General features: G+C 49.5%; 1 protein-coding gene across 1 annotated transcript in view; it reads right to left on the reverse strand.

Annotated features, from left to right (window-relative positions):
* Positions 1 to 19,655, reverse strand: part of MXI1 (MAX interactor 1, dimerization protein) — a 52,231-nt gene extending 32,576 nt beyond the window's left edge. Inside the window, exons 1-2 of the mRNA XM_019556071.1 lie at positions 19,542 to 19,655; positions 19,243 to 19,366 (exon numbers count right to left, since the gene is read on the reverse strand). Of these exons, the coding sequence (XP_019411616.1) occupies positions 19,243 to 19,366; positions 19,542 to 19,614 (197 nt within the window). The 5' untranslated portion in view covers positions 19,615 to 19,655. The remainder of the gene's footprint in view (positions 1 to 19,242; positions 19,367 to 19,541) is intronic.
* Positions 19,656 to 20,443: the final 788 nt, after the last annotated feature.

Below are 20,443 nucleotides of genomic sequence, written 5' to 3' on the forward strand. Positions count from 1 at the left end.
AATTCGCAATGCAGCCTTTCACTATACGGTAACCTTAAAATAAGGGCAAAGGAGTCAAGCATTTAATAAAAAAGGATCTATTTTCTGTAATTTGGCATCGCATTTCTTCTGGAGCTCGGAGAAGATTATCCTCTACCCCCCGCCCATCTGGAGGATCCCGCAGGGATTTCTACAATTAGGGAACTGACTGGAGGACCCACTCCAAGGGAAACCCAGGAATAATTAAGCTTGTCTCAAAAACGGAAAACCGGGCGGGGGGTTAAAGCAGGCTGACCAGGTGTTAAAAGCTCAGTAAAGACCATGAACAAACCTACATCCACTTGGGAAACAGAACATAGTTTAACAGAACGAGGCCCCTGAGGACTGCAGATTAACGAGGCATCATTGGGACTTGCAGACAGATGAACACGGGCTTTAACGCCACATCAGTACTGTCCTTGTTTGGCATTGGCCCTTAAAGGCACAGCGCACCACACTTAAAAAGCTCCCAGAGTAGCCGTTTTCATTTGTCAGCATGCCAATCTCTGCAAAGCCCGAGAAAGGTCCCCTCCACGCGGCACCCTGGTTAAGGAAGCAGTTACTGCTGGCTCTTCTGCTTTTCTGTGCATCTTCTGATCATTGATGAATCCAGAAGCCCCAGGCTCCCGTTTCAAACAGTAGCCTCTAGTTAGCGCTCAGCAATTTAGAGATACTCAAGTCACCTGCACGTGCAGCACACATGAAAGTCTAAAGGGGAGCCTTCTGCGCTGCAAGGGGAATGGCACCTGCAAGTCAGGACAGCGTCTGCCATGGTCTGTCCCATCCTCATAGACCCTGGCCTGGACAGCGGCACTGCTCGGGGAAGACGAGGAGCTGCTAGTCTCAGTTCTGTGGATCCTGTGACCCTATTCATCTTTGCAACCAGCACAGGGGGCCTGAGCATGGAAGTACTTCATTAGGCACTGGAGCTGCACCCCAGCCCAGTGCTCTGGCCTCAAGCATGCAGGGGATTTTCACGCCCATTGAGTCCAGGTGTCTTTTACCTATGTAACGCCGAACTCCTTGGCCTGCGTATGTGAAATGACGTTCACCTTTGGCCGCACAAGTTACTGACCTTAAACCAGCAAAACCCATTTGGCCATGCAACCTAAAACGGAGCTAGGGTACATGTCCCCTCCCTCACACACCACACCCACCCCTTAAAAACCTGACCCCAAGTTCTTTGGATCATTTTATTAGTCTTATTTACTATACGTTCCTGCAGGAGACTTTGTACCCTTCCTGGCTATTACATTAACAGCTGTAAAGCCAAAGATATGCAATGGACTGAATTCCTATATTATAATCGAGCCAATTATAGAGGGCAGCACTGAAAGAACAAAGTTTGGCTCACTGCTGTGAACAAAATTAAAACAGCAGGTTCCCCCTACTCCTCTCACACAGGAGACTCTTTATTACCTATCTTCCTTCCGACAAACAACACAATTGCAAGGGGTCACAGACGTTTCACCAAGCCAAGATATTTATGCTGTGACTTTTAACCATATCAGCAGTGCTAACTTTCCCACTGCAGCTGCATGCAGACAAAAGAATCTCAGGCAACCACCAAACATATCCTGCTAGGTTGCTCCCTGGGCTACTAGCACTAGTTAAGATGAAGCAAACTGAAAACATTTTTTAAAATGTCAGGTGAGTCCAGATAATCCAAACGGATTTTTTTTCCCAATTATTCAGCCTGGACAATACACAGTGGAAACAGTAGTTTAATTTTTCACAACTTCTGACTATTGTTTTCTTCATCTTTAGGCTCTGTGTGTTACAAAGATTTCTTTGGATTTGAATGTCAAGACTGCCCGTTTCAAATGGAGAAAAAAAATAAATAATACATGTATTCATTAATTTTTTTAAATACAAGATTCTGCAAATAAAGCCCCCAAAACAAATACTGGGTCTAAACTGACAACTGAATGATATTTAGAACAAAAAAATCTTTATTTCTCTGATGATGATCTCTCAAATGTATTTTAACAAAATTACTCCGTCCTTGCAGTAGCCAAACGTGGGCAATGCCTTTGTCCTCCTGCTTTACCTGTGGCAAATTAGGGGATATTTGGGGACATTGTGCCTGGTACCTGTGCAAGAGGATTGTTTGTGCAGTTTTCTAAACAGGCTGGACATACACTTGGATAGGATGATTTAGATAGGGATGATCCTGCCTTGATCAGGGTTGGACTAAATAGCCTACCGAGGTCCCTTCCAGCCCTACTTTTCTGTGATTCTCTCTGATAGTCAGCTAGTAACCAGGACAAAGTCAGGCTATAGGATTATCAAACTAAAGGCAAATATTCAGAATTACAGAATACCCTTCTGATCAAACAACAAAATTATTATTGCATTATATAAAAAGAGACGTCGGCCACTTGATAACCTGAACATTTTGTATCTACAGGTACAAGCCACCATCGAGGTACTGTGCTACGACTACACAGGCAAGGTGCGCTTCTCTGGGTTGTGTAAGTGTGTCGCTTTGCATATTTGTCAGCACTGCATGTAGAGTCGGCCTTGCTATTGCTAACAAGCAGTCGCATCACGGTCAGGCACTGAACTAAGCGAGTCCACATGCATGCTGCCACCCAGGCTAAGCACAAGGACATCTGCCACCAGCAGCAGGGGCCAGCAGGTACAGACAAATTCCTATCCAGACAAGGCAGCCCCAGAATATTTGCTTTAATTTGTTTTATTTGGCTATCCCAAATCCCTTGTTCCCAAACTTCCTTCTAAACATCAGCAAGGGAACAGGAAAATGCAGTATAGTTTTAAAAAGTCAAAACATGCTATAGAAATATATATACGGCTATATATGATCATGGCAGAAAAGGGATTCAATACATCGGTCATTACGCAGAATCAATCTAATTGGCAATGCCGTTTTAAATCCGACACAAGTGTTTAAATAAGGGGAAGGAAGGACCCTACTTCAGACCGTCTGGCTGGGGCTCATGGAGAGAGAATTAGAAGTTTCCTACATAAGATGTTCAAGAAACAATTTGACAAAGAAAAAAAAAATAAAGTAAGAGAGCAGTCAGCCACTGGCTTGGTTACCAAGATGAAGCTAGAAAGGGAAGGGCTGGAATAACAGCTTCCCACTGCCTTTACTAACACAGAAGTCTAGCAAAGCTTGCAAAATAACAATAGGACATGATTTGCCAAATACTGGAAACAATGACTATCAACAACGATCATTTACCAGCTAATTCCTCCCCCTGTTTGCAAGTTAGCCGCTATGCTCCAATATGTAACTTTATTTTAAGCCTGTTCCAATAAACTTGGAACAAGTCGCAGAGCATTCTTCTTATGAGCTATCATTTTTGTCCTCAGTTTAGCTCAATTTAATTAAAATATGTTGAACCACAGCACTTGAAAGATGCATCAAAACAAGTCAATGGTCAGGTCCAATTTATTCTCTCTAAACCAACAATTTCATGAATACCTCACTGCCTACCAACATACAGCAGGCGACATCTGGGAAAATACATGCTGTATTCTTTATAAAATCAACAGGATGTTTTAACCTCCACCCACAAAGGGGTGAAAATTATAGTAACACTTGTGATCCCAGGAGAGTCTTGACCAAAAATTTAACGCAACACTCAGGTGCTTCAGGGCAAAGACTCACCCTTCACATAGAGACGGAGTGGGTGAGTATATGCAGTGAAGAAAACAAGGTTATAGTAGGTCAAAACTGCACTGCAGGTAGACTATGGGGCTGCAATACTGGCTACAGACGGGAATGCCAATGGACGAGTTCAGGGCTTTGAATCACTGTACATACGGACCGTCAAGCTAGTGCAGTTGGAGGCCAGGGGACTCCCTCCCGAGTGCAAAGGTTTCTGTGCCACCATTTCACCCCATACAAAGCTCTGCTCTGAGCTCCAGCATCAGGACCTCGTTGCTCTCGATACCATACAAACACAGATGCAAGGCTGTTCTTGTCCCTCAAACCAAACACAAAAGCTATCCACCCGCCCCTCTCCCAGTGCTAAGGTCTCTAACGAACACTGTATACAAGTAGCCCAGACACTGTTCCCATTAATACCGTTACCCTGAAAGAGGAGAGCACGTTGGGAAGTTCAATGGTGCACGCAGACCGTTCCAACGTCTCCTCACCTTGGCCATGTCCTCTCAGTCTGGTCAGGTCGCCCCAACCCCTTTATGTCCCTCCACTGACTCCTCTTCTCTTTCACATCAAATATCAGCTGCTTGTTCTTGGCTTTACGGCCCTTTCTAATCTGGCCCCCACTGTCCTCTCCGATGCCAGTCCTCAACTCTAACCTTCCATCACCCGTCCACCACGTCCTCCAGCAAATGCCTCGATGCTTTCTTCCACCCCTTCAGTGTGGACCAGCCTCTCCTTGAACAAATTCACACGCCATTTCCAACTCCCTCCTCAAAACTGACCTCTGCTGGAAATTGCCAACTGAAAACGAGGAGGTAGAAAGGAAGTAGAGATGCTGAGCAGCTCTCTCTCTCTCTCTAAATAAGTTGACCCCAAACTTGTGCATGTAAGTGCTAATCACACGCTGAAGGAAGTCAGAGTCATGCCACCACACTCAAAGACATGGACAAACACCCAGTCTATGGGCCACGGGCCTGATGCAAAGCGCATCAACAGAAAGGTTTGGGATGAGGCCTGCCTCTGTTACTCCCGTCTGACATCCCGCTTTCTACCTGCATTTGCTTTCTGTACCTTATCCTGGGCTATAGTACCCTTGTAAGACGGTCCCTGCTATATCACATCTGCGCAGCACCTTGCACCTCCCTCATCTTGGCAGATGCCTCCAAGACCATCATAATACAAGCAGTAAAAGCACTACCTGCGCATGAAATCCCAAATCTTTCCACCAACCTGGGAAAGTTCAAAGCTGGAATTTCAAAGGCAGCACAGGGAGACGAGGACACAGCCACTGGCATCCGTGACTGTTCATTCATCTTTGGAAACGTCACTGGCTATCGACCCTCACCAGGGTACCCACGCACCGCAGAAGATCTATGCTTACAGCACCACTGGGAGAGAAGCCAGTGCTATTCCTGCGCAGACAGGGGAGAAACCAAGACACGAGGAGACTAAGTGACTTTTCCCAATGTCACCCAGGGAATCTGTGCTGAAGCAAGGCCTCTGCAGTCCCTAGCCAGCACCCTAGCCACCGAGTCACCCTGCCACTCGGAGGGTAAGGGGTGAAATAACAGCACCATCGGATGCTCGCACCCAAGAGGAGAGATCAAAGGGGTGGCAAGCTGCCCAACGTGCTGCGGACTTTGAATAGGAAAATGAAAACCCCAAGCACATGTCCTCTCCTGATAATAAACCAGCCAACACTGCACTCGGACACTTCCACGAGGCACCAGAGAAGAATTGAGAGATCAAAGCCAAGTAATATTATTCTCCGGATAAAACCCCGTTAGATAGGACACAGTGCACTACCCACAGGTGGTGAAGGGGGTGTCCGAGCACAGTGTGGCCCAGAGTCACGCAGTCAATTTGCCAGGGAGGCGGGGAAGGCTATGGACAGTGCTACTGTCCCATGTTATACACCATACATCTCCCATGGAGCCTGAGGAGGCTGGAAGGCAGAGCTGGGGGGCATCTGCATCCCTCCACACCACCACTTCCAAACATTTGATCTGGGAGCCAAATTAGGCACACAATAAGGATTTCCCCGTAGCAGCCCACAGCTGGTGTGCCCTCCGCCTGCGTGGTCAGATCCTCGGTGCCTCCTCCCGGGCCTGGACAGTGCTGGGACACAGGCACCTGTGATCCCCAATGCAGTGGGTAGAACTGCCCTGCATGGCCACAGGGAATGGTGCCCACCAAATGAGCAGCTATTCAATATCTGGTTTTCTCCCCGCTGGCCTGTGTGGCCTCATGCCAAACCCTGCTCTGAACGCAGCATTCGTTCTCTCTCAGACTTTTCTACAATGCTCACTGAGTGCAGAAACCAAATGCTTCCCATATCCAAACATGTATTGTCACAGCTCCCCATTTTATGTAAAGCAGGGGTTCCCACACTGTGGTATGCATACCCCTGTACACCAGACATCTCTGGGGGGCACGGAGGAGAAATTATGCAATGGCGGATTTAATTTTCATTCTAATTGGCACTTAAAGGCTAAAAATATAAACCGAATGCTGGTAGGGGTATGCGGGCAGCTGGTAAATCTGGAAGGGAGTATGCAATAAGAAAAAGTCTGGGAACCTCTAATGTAGAAGAAAGCAGAGAGAGATCTAGATTTCCCAAAAAATAGCAGGTATCCTGTTGGAAGCTGTGGAGACCTTTTCCAGAGTACTTTGCATCCTGCAGCGCTTTGTATGTTCAGAGTACAGCTCCCAGTGGCTGCATGTGCCCAGCTTCAGGAAAGCAGACCCACAAGCTGGCACCCAGAGACTGAGGGACACACCACGAGTGAGCACGTGTGAAAAGTTTAGGTGATCAGCCCAGCCTTCAAACAATCCCATTCTCCAGCATAGGAGTCAACTGCCTTAGCATGACACCCTCCACTCTTCTCCCTGCAAAACCCTGCCTCGGTCACTTGACACCTGCCAATTTCTGCAGCGCAAGAGGCAGGGGTCCTGTGGACAACCATCTCCTTCGTGTCACAGCCATGCCTCCAAGGAGGCCAAGCTACGGTTGCACAGACGTGGTCCGATCAGGAGTCCTGGGTCCCATGCCAGGCCCTGGAGGTGAGCATGCTCTGGTGGGCAGGCTCCTCTGGGTCATCCCTTCCAACCAGCCCCGATCCCGTCCTCTTCTCCATTCCTAACACCGCAGCTGCCTCCCATTTTCACTTAACCGGTCCCCATCCCTTTTGCAGGCAGCCTTCGTCTCCATGTCCCAGTCCCCATCTCTCCTTTCCCATACAAATATTAGCCCCTTTGCTCAGCCCATCTCTGGCCCCATCATTGTCATCACTCTCCTCCCCGAGCCCAATCCTGTCTCCACACGCTGCCTGGCCAGTCCCAGTTTCCTCCTCATCACATCTCTCTTTCCCATCATCTCGCTCCCAGAAGCTTGTCTCAACTTCTCCCTGCCTCGGGGGTGGAACTGCGGTGGGTTTCATATTTTTAAAGTGAATCTGCTGAACCTTACCAGCCTGCCTGCTCCACAGGTTGAGGAGCTTTGCAGATCTACAACAGCGGTGCTCAAAACTTGTGATCCAGAGGGCTGGATGGGAAGTGCCTGATCCCTCCGTGGACTGGATCCAACCAGTGGACCAAATCCAGTACCCAGGGCAGGCAAAGCAGGGCCCCGTCTGGCTACGCAGAGTGGGATGGGGTGCAGCCGGCCCCAGTCAAGCCCGGTGGAGTGGGGGGAGGTAAAGGGGCATGGCTTAGCCCACATAAGGAGGGGGTGTAGCCCAGCTCCCAGGAGGAAGGGGGCATGGCGCAGCCCCAACCTGCCTGGCTGGGAGGGAGGGGGTACGGCCAGGACCTTGGGGTGGGGGGGAAGGGAGGGAGAAGGGGGTATGGACCAGCCCTGAACCAGCTGCAGGAAGAGACATGGCCTGGCCCCAACCTGGCTGCAAAGGAGGAGGGAGCATGGCCCAGCCCTGATCTGACAGTGTGTGGGGCGAGGGTCCCACTACACGAGGCATGGGAATTTGGCAGCATGGAAGGGTGGCAGCATTAACTACCACTGCTCCCCACTACCAATTCCCTGACCCTCAGGGAGTCCTGCAGGGCTGGGATGCTCAGCCTGTGGCCTATAACGTAGGAAGCAGCTTCTTCATACCTGCACGAAAATCCCTGACAGGGGACGGGGACATCAAAGTCCAAGGAGAGCGAGTCCTCAGAGACCCCTTCTGAATGCCGGCTGGGAGGGATTCTACTCGATGTGGATGGACAGAACGGCTTCACACCACCCGCACGGTAGGTCCCCAAAACCCAAAGAGGTAGATGCTAAATGTCTTAGGATCTTATGATTCAGGACTGAGTCAAAGGCTCCTGGACAAACCAAGTGAATGCAAACAGACAAGCAAAACTGGAGATTTTGCAGAAATAAGGGACCTGCCACACTGAAAATCAAATAATTCCATTATAAATCATTATTCATGCAAACAAAATCATCGTTTTTCTGTTTTTCCCCTTGCATCTGAACACACTGGAAGTCAAATGAATGCCTGTCCCCCTCCCAGTGAGGGCCTTGGGATCAGGGCTTCAGATTGAGCACTGCGCTTGCAAAGCACAGCCCATCAAGGCTGTTCAGGAAGGAGGATATAATCAGTAGATAAAGCATGGCACTGGGCTAGAAGCCTACCTTCCATAGGCTTTCAATAAGACTTAGGAGCTTAAGTGCTTATGAAAATGGAGCATTTGTGCTTTGGGATTCCTCTCGCAGGGATGGTACAACCTGCAGAGCTCTCTAGCCTGCCTGACACCAACACAGCGGGCGACAGTCAGGAGTGGAATCCAGGTCTCAAGGCCCAGTCCTGTGCCCCGCATCCCGCACCTCACTTCCTCGCTTGTCAGGGGCGATCTAGGCACAGCTATGCCTATTTTTTACTATGTATTTTCCCATGCTTCTGGGCTTTGCTGGTTGTACCCCCTCTCCTTCCGGCTACCCGTGGCAAGGTGTTTTTAAGCCTTCGTGCGAGGAATTGGGTGTTGGCCTGGGGGACTTTGACTGCAGCGTGCCCATGCTCCTGCTGGGACCACAGCCAGAGGTTCCTGGCTAGTCTTGCCCCTCCAGTGAGGATCAGACTGATTGCCCTATCTGTGGTCAGGAATGAATTTTACCCCGTGGTCAGACTGTGGGGGTTTCTGCCTTCCTCTGTAGCACGGGGCATGGCCCAGGATTTCTTCTGCAATACTGACAACCTTTCATCAAAGCAGGATGCTGGCTGCCATGGTTCACCTGCTTTCCCTGTGGCAGGGTAGGGTGGTAGGTCTACGTGGTGTCAAGGTTGACTGTAGAGTTTAGATTCTGGATTGCAGAGGATGGTTTGCATAGGCACGATCCCCCATCAGGCAGGGGGTTGAAGTAGACAGCTTCTGCAGGTCCCTTCCAGCCCTAGTTCTCTGCAGCTCTCGCACGCTGCATTGTTTTTTCTGGAAGATGGTCATGGCCTCAGCAACATCCAGTGAAAGGCACAACTCTGAGGAAATGCAGCTCGCTGAGACCAGAGCGGACTGCTCCTGCCCCACGGAGCCTCCCCCAAAGGGCTGCGAGTTCCCTGCAGTCACATCAAGAAGATGAAGCGATTGGTTTCCAAGGGCCACTGGGCTTGAAAACCAGCAGTTGTGGCTGGGCTTTCTCTACTGCTCTAGCTTGCCAGCTGCCTTTCTTACTCCATCAGTGCGGCTGGTATGTAGCATTTGCTAACTCTAGATTGAAAAGCCTTAACAAAAGGAAGGAAACGATCATTTATCTTCACTTTACACTCGAGGGAACTGAGTCTCAGAGTTGCCTCCAGTCACAAGACAGGCCCAAACCTGGAACAGACCCCAAGTCCCCCGACTGCCACGCCTGTGCCCGGTTGGATCATAGGAAAGCAGGACTGGAAGGGACCTCATGAGGTCATCTAGTCCAGTTCCCTGCTCAAGGCAAGATCATCTCTTGACCAAACCATCCCATCCAAACATCTGTTCAACCTGCTCTTGAAAATTTCCAAGGATCGATAGTCCACTACTTCTCTCGGTAGCCTGTACCAATGTCTGATCACCTTCAGAGCCAAACAGTTTGTCCTCATCTCCAACCTAAATTTCCCCCGCTGCAGCTGCTGTTCGTAGTCTTATCACTTAAGGCTGTGGAGAAAAGTCTGTCTCCATCCTCTCTATATGACCATTTAAAGACTTACCAAATCCTCCCTCAGCCTCTTCTTTTCCAGAATAAGTAACCCTAGTTCTTTCAGCCTTTCCTCATAAGCCTTGCTTCCCAGACCCCTAATTATTTTTGATGTTTCGTGCTGGCTTCTTTCCAGTCTGTCCACTTCCTTCTTGAAGTATGGGGCCAAAACTGGACACAGTGCTCCAGGTGAGGCCTCACCAGTGCTGAATATTTGCAGGTGCCACTCCTGTGAAAATAACTCAGTATGCTGCTGGTTTTTTTTAAAATCAAACTTGAGCACACGGTTGGGTCATCTTTACCTTATGGTCCACTGTATCCCCCAGGTCCTTCTCTGCAGTACTGCAGCCTAGGCAGTCATTCCCCAGTTGGTACTTGTGCATGCAGTTATTCTGTCCCAAGTGCAGGGCTTTGCACTTGTCCTGGAGGAATCTCATCTGGTTGCTTGTAAACTGTTTTTCCAGTTGATCTGTGTCATTCTGGATCTTAGCCCTGCTCTCCAGAGTGTCTGCAACCCCACCCAACGTGGTGTCATCCATTAAATTTGCTAAGTATGCACTTGATCCCATCACTCATGCCATTAATGAAGATATTAAACAATGACTGTCTGTTCCAGCAGATGGGGGTCTATCTCAGACCTTGCGAGTCTGTGAAACAAAGTTCAATACCGTATTCTCAATCCTCCCCTGGACCGAGACGCCACCTCCTCCCTCAGCTACAGTAGCATAACAGAGGGAAGGATTTGGCCTAGAGCTCTTGTTCAGCACAGAGGAAAGAGCTGCTCAGTGCACATGCTGGTTCCTTAGGAACGAAGCAAGGTATAAACAACTGCCTTAAACCACTGAAATGAAAGTCTATGAAATCAAATTAGGATCAGAGAAGGGAAGTGGAGTAGACAGCACTGAAATGAGAGATGGGAAAATATCCAGAGGGGTGGAAAATGCAGGACTGTTCCCTTCAAAATGATCAAGGGGACAGCATCACATAAATACGAGCGCCAGGCAAAGGCCAGCCAAGTGCACAGCCCTGGAGACGTGCAGGCTTCGAACATGAGAACCCAAAAGAGTCAACAAAAAACAGATCAGATCTTTGTGGGATCCAACAGGGAGGGAACCGGGAGTCAGTTCTCTCCAGGGGAGACAAACAGAAGCCAGGCTTTGAATTCAGACTGCCTAAAAGACCTGGGAGACAATGCAGTCGTAGTAACTCCAAAAAGGAAGGCAATTAACTTGGCAGGGTGACATGCAAAGGGGGCTGGGATGCTCAGGCCACAGTGAGGAATACATCTTAAAGCTCAACCAAGACCCAGGATTAGAACAAGCACAACCGCTTCTCCTTCGCAGCCTCCTACAAGGAGAAGAGGCAGGGTGCCAGGTTAGCCAGTGCTACAGGTGGCAATGTCTCTGCAGAGGTAGAGGGGTAAAGGCAGCAGGACTGTGAGCAAACACAAGCTTGTGAGCGGTGGACGAAGCATTCCAGAGAGGAGCAGACACAGCAAAGGTAAAAGGAAGGTGAGACAAAAAGTTTGACGAAGGCGGCATACTAATTAAACCAGGGAACCCGCTGTACTGTACACCATGTTGCTTATTAGAGGAATCAAGGCAACACAGATGACGCGGCACTAACAGCAAAGGCTGACCAAATAGCCAGCCTGGTCGTTCTAAATCTCCCAAGTAGTTGGGCTTCCTCTATACGTACTTCAAAAAGCCAGGGATGCTTGCTGAGGTTTCCTTTTATTGCTCCAGTGCAGAGACAGCCTCACCAGGGTAAGAGTAGATCAGGCACTGGTGGTTGCACCACACACCTCTTACCCTGGAAAGAGCCAGACAAAACGGAGGGGGAGTACACCCAAGCCTACCTAGCAATGGTACAACTGCAAAAAAAGGAGACCTGCTCACGTCACTTTGACAACAGCTCCAAAAGGATTTCCTATAATTAATCAGTGCGCAGGAGGTTGTGGTGTGCTGATGGACCTCAAGCCATGGAGAAGAATAATTTACACGCAGAAGATACCGCAGTAATGATAATAAATAAGTTACATCCATGCAGCATATCACCCTGATTCTCATTTACATCAAGCCCTCCCCCATAACTCTAGCAGTGTAAAGGGGCCTTAAATTACATATACAACCGCTAAAGTATCCTGCTATAAATGAAAACTAGGCTCAGAGTAAACTCCATCCCTGCTGCGTTACTGCACAGCTCATCCATAGTACAGGGCTGTATGGGCCATGTTAACAATAAATAAAGCACTACCTGGAGAGCATTATTTCTAGCTCTGTGGGCTTCTCCCACATGAAGGGTTGTAAAATAAGCAAGGTGACAAGGGGTAACAGGAGCCACACACTGAAGACCTGCTAAAGCCAGGCCTTTTTTTTTTTTTTTTTAATTCTGTACCACGACTTACACTGTTGACTGACTTTAGCTGGGACCTTCCTAACGTTCTTGGTTTCTCCTCTTACCGTGGCAATTGCGGTATCCCAGCATGGTGCTCTCCAAACTGTTTGCAAGAGATGGCTTGAAAACCCATACACTGGGAATTTTTTCCACTGCCAGTCACGGATGCAAAATCACAAGTACAGATGAGGAAAGCCACAACTCATGTTGCTGGTTCCAGATGCTCCAGCATGGCACACGGTTTCCTTGTCTATTCTCGCACGCGTGGATGAGGTCTTGAGGAACAGATTTGGAAATTGGTCTTCTACTGACCAAACCCATCCCCAACTGTTGAAGCCGATGGAATTACAGCAAGGGAGAAGTTGGCCCACTGTGTACATAGCAGTTTCCCTGCTGTCCAGGGCTCTCTACTGCCTTAGGTCATACCTGTAACAGAGTAATATGGTACCAATGCTGGTGCAATCAAACCAGAAACTGCTTCCAGAGGACACCCATGCTCCTGTACTAACAAGCAAGTAATCCAGCTGAGCATGAATTCAGCTCTGGCACTGAGCGCTTACATGCTCGCCTCTTCTTGATGAAGGCAGAATTTGAGGCAAGGTGTTTAGGGACACAGGGAACGGAGGGAGGGGGAAATCAGCGGTTGCTTTCCACATCAGAATATTTAAAACTTCACTGACATTTCTTAAAGCAACGTGCCCATTTGCATTTGGCCATGTTCTTTCTTGTTCATAATGCCCTCACACCACCTGAAATAAGGAAAACCATCTCCCCTAACTGTTTGGCCTGCCTCCATCTGATAAACCATGATCTTCTTCCTCAGTCCTCCCAAAGGCTGCGTGTGAATGTGATAGCACAGATGCCCCCTACCCCCAGCTAAGCAGGACATAGTCCATCTGGACATCAAGGAGACACTGTGAAGGTCTCAAAACCAAAGAAACAGCAGTGGATTCCTCCTTTGACAGTGGATCATGGAACAGAAAGAAGCCATTTGAGTCACCACGCCCAGCCTCCAGCCGTCTTGGATCTGCTCGTTACATCATCAAAACTAAAGAGCATCAAACTGGGTCACAAGCAAAACAGCCCGACAGTATCTCGCACACGTCTGTGCAACATACTGGAGTCCCAAGGTGCTACAGTACAGCTGATAACAGCTGCAAAATATTACTTTGTAGCAAGGACTATTTGGTCTTGCAAGGCCGAATTATTTAAACACCCTCCCAGTGTTGGGCAAGTTGCGCCCTAGAGAGGGAAAAGACAAAGGGGGGTAGGGTTTGAGTCAAGGCCCCTTACTCCCGAGCAGAAGCTGGCTCTTCTCACTGTTTCTGGAGAACAATGACAGTGAGCATGAGCACATGCATCAAAATGAGATCTCAAAACAAGTAATCAATGTAGGTTTGGAAGCAGGATGGAGACTTCGGTATGAAGGCACTTCTTGCACTGATAGAAGGGACCTGAACAAAACAGGGGTGGGTGTTAGGTACAGAGAAGTGGGAGACAATGTTCCTTGGGTAAATCTGATATATTTATTAGACCAACTAAAAGGAAGTGGGGAAGCATTCCCAGCAGATAAGTCATTTTGCTCCACCACTGGCTCCCTGCATGACCTTGGCCAAGTCACTTAGCCCCCCTCTGCCTGAAGCCCACTGAAGTGCAGGAAGGCAGGAGACTGGGGAAGAACAAAGAGCAAGGGTAAAAATAAGGAAGATTGTTTTAAAGAGGAAGAGAAGCAGGAGTGGGGGGGAAAAAGGGGAAGGAGTAAGCATTGTGTAATAATGGGGAAAAAAAATAGCTGGATTTATGACCTGAGCACAAAGTGTAGTGGTCAAGGTGTCGATGTGGGACTTGAGACCCGGGATCAGATTCTCATGGCACCCCTGCTTACTTGTTCAATTCGCAGCGATAAAGACAGACATCATTTTCCAATGCTTCAGCAGCAGGTGGGGGAAGGACTCGCCCCGTGAGCAGCCATCAGCTGTCACCTCCATGGGCTCCTTCAGTGACAAGGCCACTACACCAGCGTGACATTAACCCTGAACAGAAGTGTTAACCTGACAAGGGTTGCGCTACACTTATAGGAACAGTTACACTACAACAACTTATACAGGTATCATTCTACACTGAAACAACTGTTACCTCCCTCCATAACCTCATAGCCTCATCTGTTGAGATAGTTGGTTCGTAGTGTTGGAGCTTCTCTTGGTCTTTAACGTATTTTCCCTTGCAGCATCCTGGGGAGGCTGAGAGGTGAAAATAACCTATTAAGTAGCATCTAGATATGAATTGCTTGGCCTACCCGAGGCTAAAATTGGCCCTCTACTCATCCTGGCTAGATGGTGAAGTCACCCCATATGGGGTCAAGTCTGGCTTCCTTCAGCCCCAGACAGCTCAAGGTTTGCTTGTGGCTACGCAAGTCACATCTTCTTATCTTCGATGCCACCGTTTGGGAACCTGTGACATGTAAAGCTATTCCCCGAGGCAGTGGCAGTTCCCTGGGCAGGTAGTCAGGACACCATGTACAAACTCATTTGAACACTGAACCCTCGTGTCCTGGGAGAACCAGCATCTCTTCTCCCTTCCCAAAGGAGCTTTAAAGGGCATGAGAGTTGGGCACCACAGCTGCAGAAAAGCAGCAGGAAACAACCTGAGAACGGACGTTAGAAGTGTGAGCAACAACACTGCCAACTGGGGTACAAAACGCAAGTGGGAAAGGACTGTTAAATGGAGAGAAGAAAAGGTTTGGTAGGGATGAGAGCCACAGAAGAAGAGACACAGACAGTCAGATTTTTAAGAGCTCCGATGCAGATGGATCTTTGAAATACCTAACCCCATTGCAAGGGCTTGAAAAACCTGCCTCTGTGCTCAGCAGCAGAGACAGGGCGAAGAGAACAGAACAAAGAGAAGGAGCCATAATTCAATCAATCCCAACTTTTGAGAGTGGTGGGAAGATGCTCCATGTACTCGGCCTTCAGGGTGTTGATCACCCACGGTACTACATGGGAGCCAAGAGCTCCCAGCACCCATCAGATGATGCATGGCACTTCCCAGGATCAGCCCCCAAATGTTTCTGAGATCACATGGGCTTTGCAGAATGCCTGGGAGTTTTACAAATGCAAATGATGAGCTAATATTATAATTGAATTTCTGATTCTATTACAAATCTTAACTTCGTTAAAACTGATTGTATTTTGGGGGCAAAACTTATCAGTTAGCATCCATGCTGATTACTGCATTTCCTGCTCATGTAGCATTTTAAATGGATTAAAGTCTTCCTATACCATTATTCAGAATTCATAAACAAAATCAGGACACTCCTCAGTTCAACAACTGTCAAATAAGGGGGACTATTCATTTCTACCGATAGCAAGAAGGTTCACAGAAACATCTCTCGGTCAGACAAAGGGCCGCAAATCCATTGATCAAAGCGTAACCCCACTCCGTATGTTTTATTCTCCTCTCACAAGTCAAGCACTGTCCCTCAAATGGCTGCTCCCTCGCACACAGCAAATAAACAACACAGGGCAACTCATTTTCATCTCAGAGGATTGGAAATCATCCTAGACTTGTTAAATCTATTTAAAAAAAACATCAAATGATGTTAGGGATTTAACTTATTCCTTTGATCTACTTAAACATTAAGGCATTTTGTACTCTGCTGCCTCCCTTGTTACCAGCCATGCTGGCCTGTGCTGGCCCTCATCCTGCACTTACACAGCTCCTCGAGCACTGAGCACACATGCAGTCTTGTTGGCTTCCACAGAACTGACCATGGACTGAATTGAGTGCCGTGGCTGCAGGACCGCGACCTGGACCCGCAACGCCAGCCACAGAAGGCCTTGAAAACTCTCATGCAAAACAGACACAGGCTCCAAACCCACCAGTGACTCTGGCTTCCAAGGGACTGCCCCACGGATGCAGCAAGCTGGTGTGCTGTGCCAACTGCAAGATCAGGCCAAAGCAGAGAAGACATCCTGAACCAAAATATCCTACTTAAAGCCACATCAAGTGAGTAAAGGAAAACACCAACAAACAAACAAACAAAAAAAACCAGATGTTGCTTTTTTCAGATGACTGCACTCCTATTTGGGGTATGAGCAGAAAAGAATAATCCCACATGCTTTGGTAAAGCTTGCATAGTTATGTAAGTACATGTACATACACATGCATATGGAGAGAGATCTCTCTCTACACACACACACACACACACACACAAGACAGCACTGTTCAGAGGGTAGTGGAGAAGTCTTTTTTTTTTTTCCCCCCTTTTTACACATGCACAAGGACAGGCTCTCTACTGCTCTGAAGTGCCTGGGTGACCGTGCAAGGAAGCAAATTGGGAAAAAACAGCTGCAATGTCCAAGTTGCAGATTTAGGAAAATGCTCAGATTGAAATACATAAAAATCTATTTCCATTTTCTCTCTTTAATGAAAAAAAGAGCCTCTAGGCTTTGTAAAAGTCTTAGCCACCTAGCCCAAGATGGATTTAAAATGAGGACACTCGGTTCATTTAAAACACACCAACTAAGGAAAACAAAGAAGGCAATTGTGTTTTGTTAGATCTGCTTGAGAGAAACATCAGTCCATCATGCTGAATATTGCCAAGTTCATCCCTGCACTCAGACACAGGCTGCTAACGTTTTTGTTACTGGTGAAGAGGCTACCATCTCAAGGTAAAACTGAATGTCTTAAGAAACACAAGCACAAACTTTGGTTTTCACTCCCTAAGCAAAACCACATTTTGAACATTGAAGCTCATTCAGATGCTCCGTCTAGACACACAGTTCCTAGGTGAAGAAGACTTTGATTTCTCTCAAAAAGAGACTAAAATGGGCCCCATTTTAAAAAGGCCTAATGCTACAAAAGTCACACAAAACAGACTGCAGCAATCACGAGTGACCTGGGACTTCACAGCTGTCACTACCCTGCACACTACGGATGCAGGAAACGCCAGTGATTTCTTACCACAGGCCCAGGCTCCTATGATCTGAGCTGAGTGACATTTGTTCTCTCTTTGCAGCATAAGGTCTGCGACACGCAGCCAGCCAGACCCAGTTTTGCCCAGTTTCACCCAGTAGCGATCACTAGGAATACACCACACAAGCCATTTCTTGACAATGTTTGCTGCTCTCTTAAATGGCACCAAAGCTGATGCCAACACCAAAACTAAACATAAGCCTTTGTCCTTCATACCAGGCACACAAAGAAGGCATTAAATAATCCCACAAAATATCCTCTCTATTTCTTTGTGGCCTTGGAGATCTTGAGATACTGTGCACATCCTGCCAACTAACTTGCTGGTCTAATAGCAGCACAGCACGAAGGAAGCATCTCAGGGCTCCATACTGGCAGGGCAGTCCGAGCACTCAGCTGTCGGGGAGTAGGACTGACTTGCGCCATTTTTCAGCAAATGCAGGAATTGGAACCGTGGATCCGCCGAGGGCTCTGCTTCCAGCCCTCTTTTGCCAATGGCCAAGCCACCATTACCAAAGCCTTTGAGAGGAAGAACAGGGGAAGAGGAGTAGGGAGCCTTCAGGGCATCCTACACAGGGCAAAACAGATTCCAGGTCTGCAGAATCACTTCCCAGCAGAGGCAGAAGCTACGTGAGATTCGGGTCTGGGATCAAGGGGTAATTGGAAGTGAGCAGAACTGCCCTGAAAAAAAAAAAATCATCAGGGAAAGCATTGCAGAGCTGCAGGATGCAGGGGAGCACCCCCACCCCCTCTCAGCCCACAGCAAACCACTAAGGATGCCGTTTGGCCCGGATAGGAAAACCTTCCCCATCGCAAGATGTCTCAACACTACCGAGAGCCATGTTTATCACGAAGCTTCAGGGAACTGGAGCGAATGAAAAATGAACGTGCAAAAACACCCCTACTTACCGCCCCATCCTGACAGCTTTGGGGAAGCAGTATCATTTGAACGTGAGATAATGCAAGCTGACTAAATAAATAGGAAGATTTCTGTGCAAAGAACAGCTGCCTAAACTGGAAGCACCCCCTTTGAATAAGAGGTATTTATGCTTCCATAGCTTCTTCGTGCCATAAGGAACCAGTAAGAATGGGCCAATTCCTCAGGGACCAGAGCCAGACAAGAATGCAGCAGAAAAGCCGAGTATGAGCAATAGTCAGAGGCAAAATGGTGGGGCCTCCACTGGCTATCTCCTGGATTGAAAGGGTTGGCTAGGCAGGCAACACGGTGTTCTTATAAAACGGTGAACTCCCAAACTGGTGATCTGAGACCACCAAGCCGTCACAAACCAGAGAGCTTCTTAAGACAGGGGGTGAGGGGCGAGGGGCTGAAATCCCACCTTTCTAAAAGCCAAGAATGAGTGAAAGAGACCGCGATTCCCAAACCTGAAAGCTCACGAAGCGCATACGAAAGCCAGTGAAGATCCTCCCTTTGATTTTACAAGATCCGTTTTGCAGACACCTGTTCCTTCCTCTGGCTGATGTTTAACATTTCGATCCCAAAGGACTTTACAAGCTGCATACAGGCACCCTCACTGAAATGCAGCAGATTTCTGGGATGGATGCTATTGAACAACATGAACCTCGCTGAAACGCAGCTACTTGAGGGATAGGTGCTATTTAACATTACGATCCCAAAGGCCTTGACAAGCTGCATGCATGCACCCTCGCCAAAACGAAGGAGCTTCTGGGATGGATGCTATTTAACATACATTACGAACCACGCTGAAATGCAGCTACTTGTGGGATGGGTGCTATTCAACATCACGATCCCAAAGGCCTTTAACAAGATGCATCTGCACCGAAATGCAGCAACTTGTGGGACGGACGATCGGCAACATCACGATCCCAAAAGCCTCCACAAGCTGCGACTCCTGGGCTGGCAACACGGCGACAAGCGCGGCAGGCGCAACCGGACCCCAGCGCTCAACTTGCCTCCATCACCTGCATTTCTACCGCGGAGACTCTGCTGCGGACGCTCCGCGGCGCGACCCGCCACCCCGGTTTCGCCCCTCAGCAGCCCGCGAGCCTCCCCACTCGCGCGCCCCACGCCCGGTACCTGCTGGCCGTGCCGGCGGTGCTGCCCCCGCTGCTGTGCTTCCTGGCCCGGCTCAGCCTGCGCGCCGGCTTGGCCTCGGGGCTGGGGAGCGCGGGGAAGGCGGAGGCGTAGCCGTGCTCACACTCTGCACACAAACACAAGGCGGACAGGTGAGTACGCGCGGCGGACAGGCGGCAGCCCGGCTCCTCCCCCGCCTCCCGGGCCCGGCGAGCCCCGCTGCAGGCTGCAAGCCCCGTGTGGGGGCTGGGGGCGACCCCCGCCGCGGGGCAGCCCCCGGGGGGCTCGGGGCACCCCCTCACCTCGCTCCCTGCGCTCCAGGTACTCGGCCGCCTGCAGCAGGCGCTGCACGTTGATGAGCTGCACCCGCTCCATGGCCCGGCCCCGCGCTCGCCCGCCCGACCGCCGTTTGTTTACCTCCGCCGCCGCCGCCACGGGGAGGGGGCGGGGCCTGCGCCGCGGGGGCGCCTGGGAAATGGAGTCCTCGCCCGCCGCCGCGCGAGGCACGCCGGGAAGGCGCCCCAGGGGCACGTGACACACGAGCCCCCCCCCCCCCGGGCTGTTTCTCATGCCACTGTTGCTTTGGTATTTGTGGTTATTTCGGCGGGCCTCAGTTTTCCCGTCTGTAAAACAGGCGCAAAACCCTGCCTCACGCGCCAACAGCGAGGGGATTCAAACCCAATCATCGTGTCCGGGATGCCTGGGCCTAGGGAAGGTCTCTGCATTTGGGGGTTTTCACGTCTCCCTCAGAGGGTGTGGGAATTGGGGGGGATTTCAGGTTGCGCCCGTGGCCTTGCCCCCTCCGCTGGTTTGATACGAAACCCGTGCCCGCCGTTTTTCGTTTGGAGAAGGAAGGCTGGGGGAGGAAAAAAAACCCCTCCTCCTAGAGAAAAACAGAGGACGTGCGGGCGTCCGGTTTTGTAGCAGTAGAGGGCGGGGACAACCGGACTGGCCTCTGGGATGGCCGCCCCACCGGATTCGGGGTCGGGCTTGCCTTGCTTCATAGCGGGGCCCGGCCCTTTATTCAGGACCTCTTGAGACTTGGTGGCCGCCTCTAAGTACATCGGGGTCGGGGGGACACCTGCGCGCCAGGGCACCCCACGGGAAGACAAGGCCCCACCGTCACAAAGTGCTGGAAGAGCGTTTTAGCCTGGACACAAGGACAAACTGCTTTACTGTCCGCGTCCCCAAGGCCCAGAACAGA

This window comes from Crocodylus porosus, unplaced genomic scaffold (genome assembly GCF_001723895.1).
Source record: "Crocodylus porosus isolate Cpor-Errol unplaced genomic scaffold, CroPor_comp1, whole genome shotgun sequence".
NCBI classification, from domain to species: Eukaryota; Metazoa; Chordata; order Crocodylia; family Crocodylidae; genus Crocodylus; species Crocodylus porosus.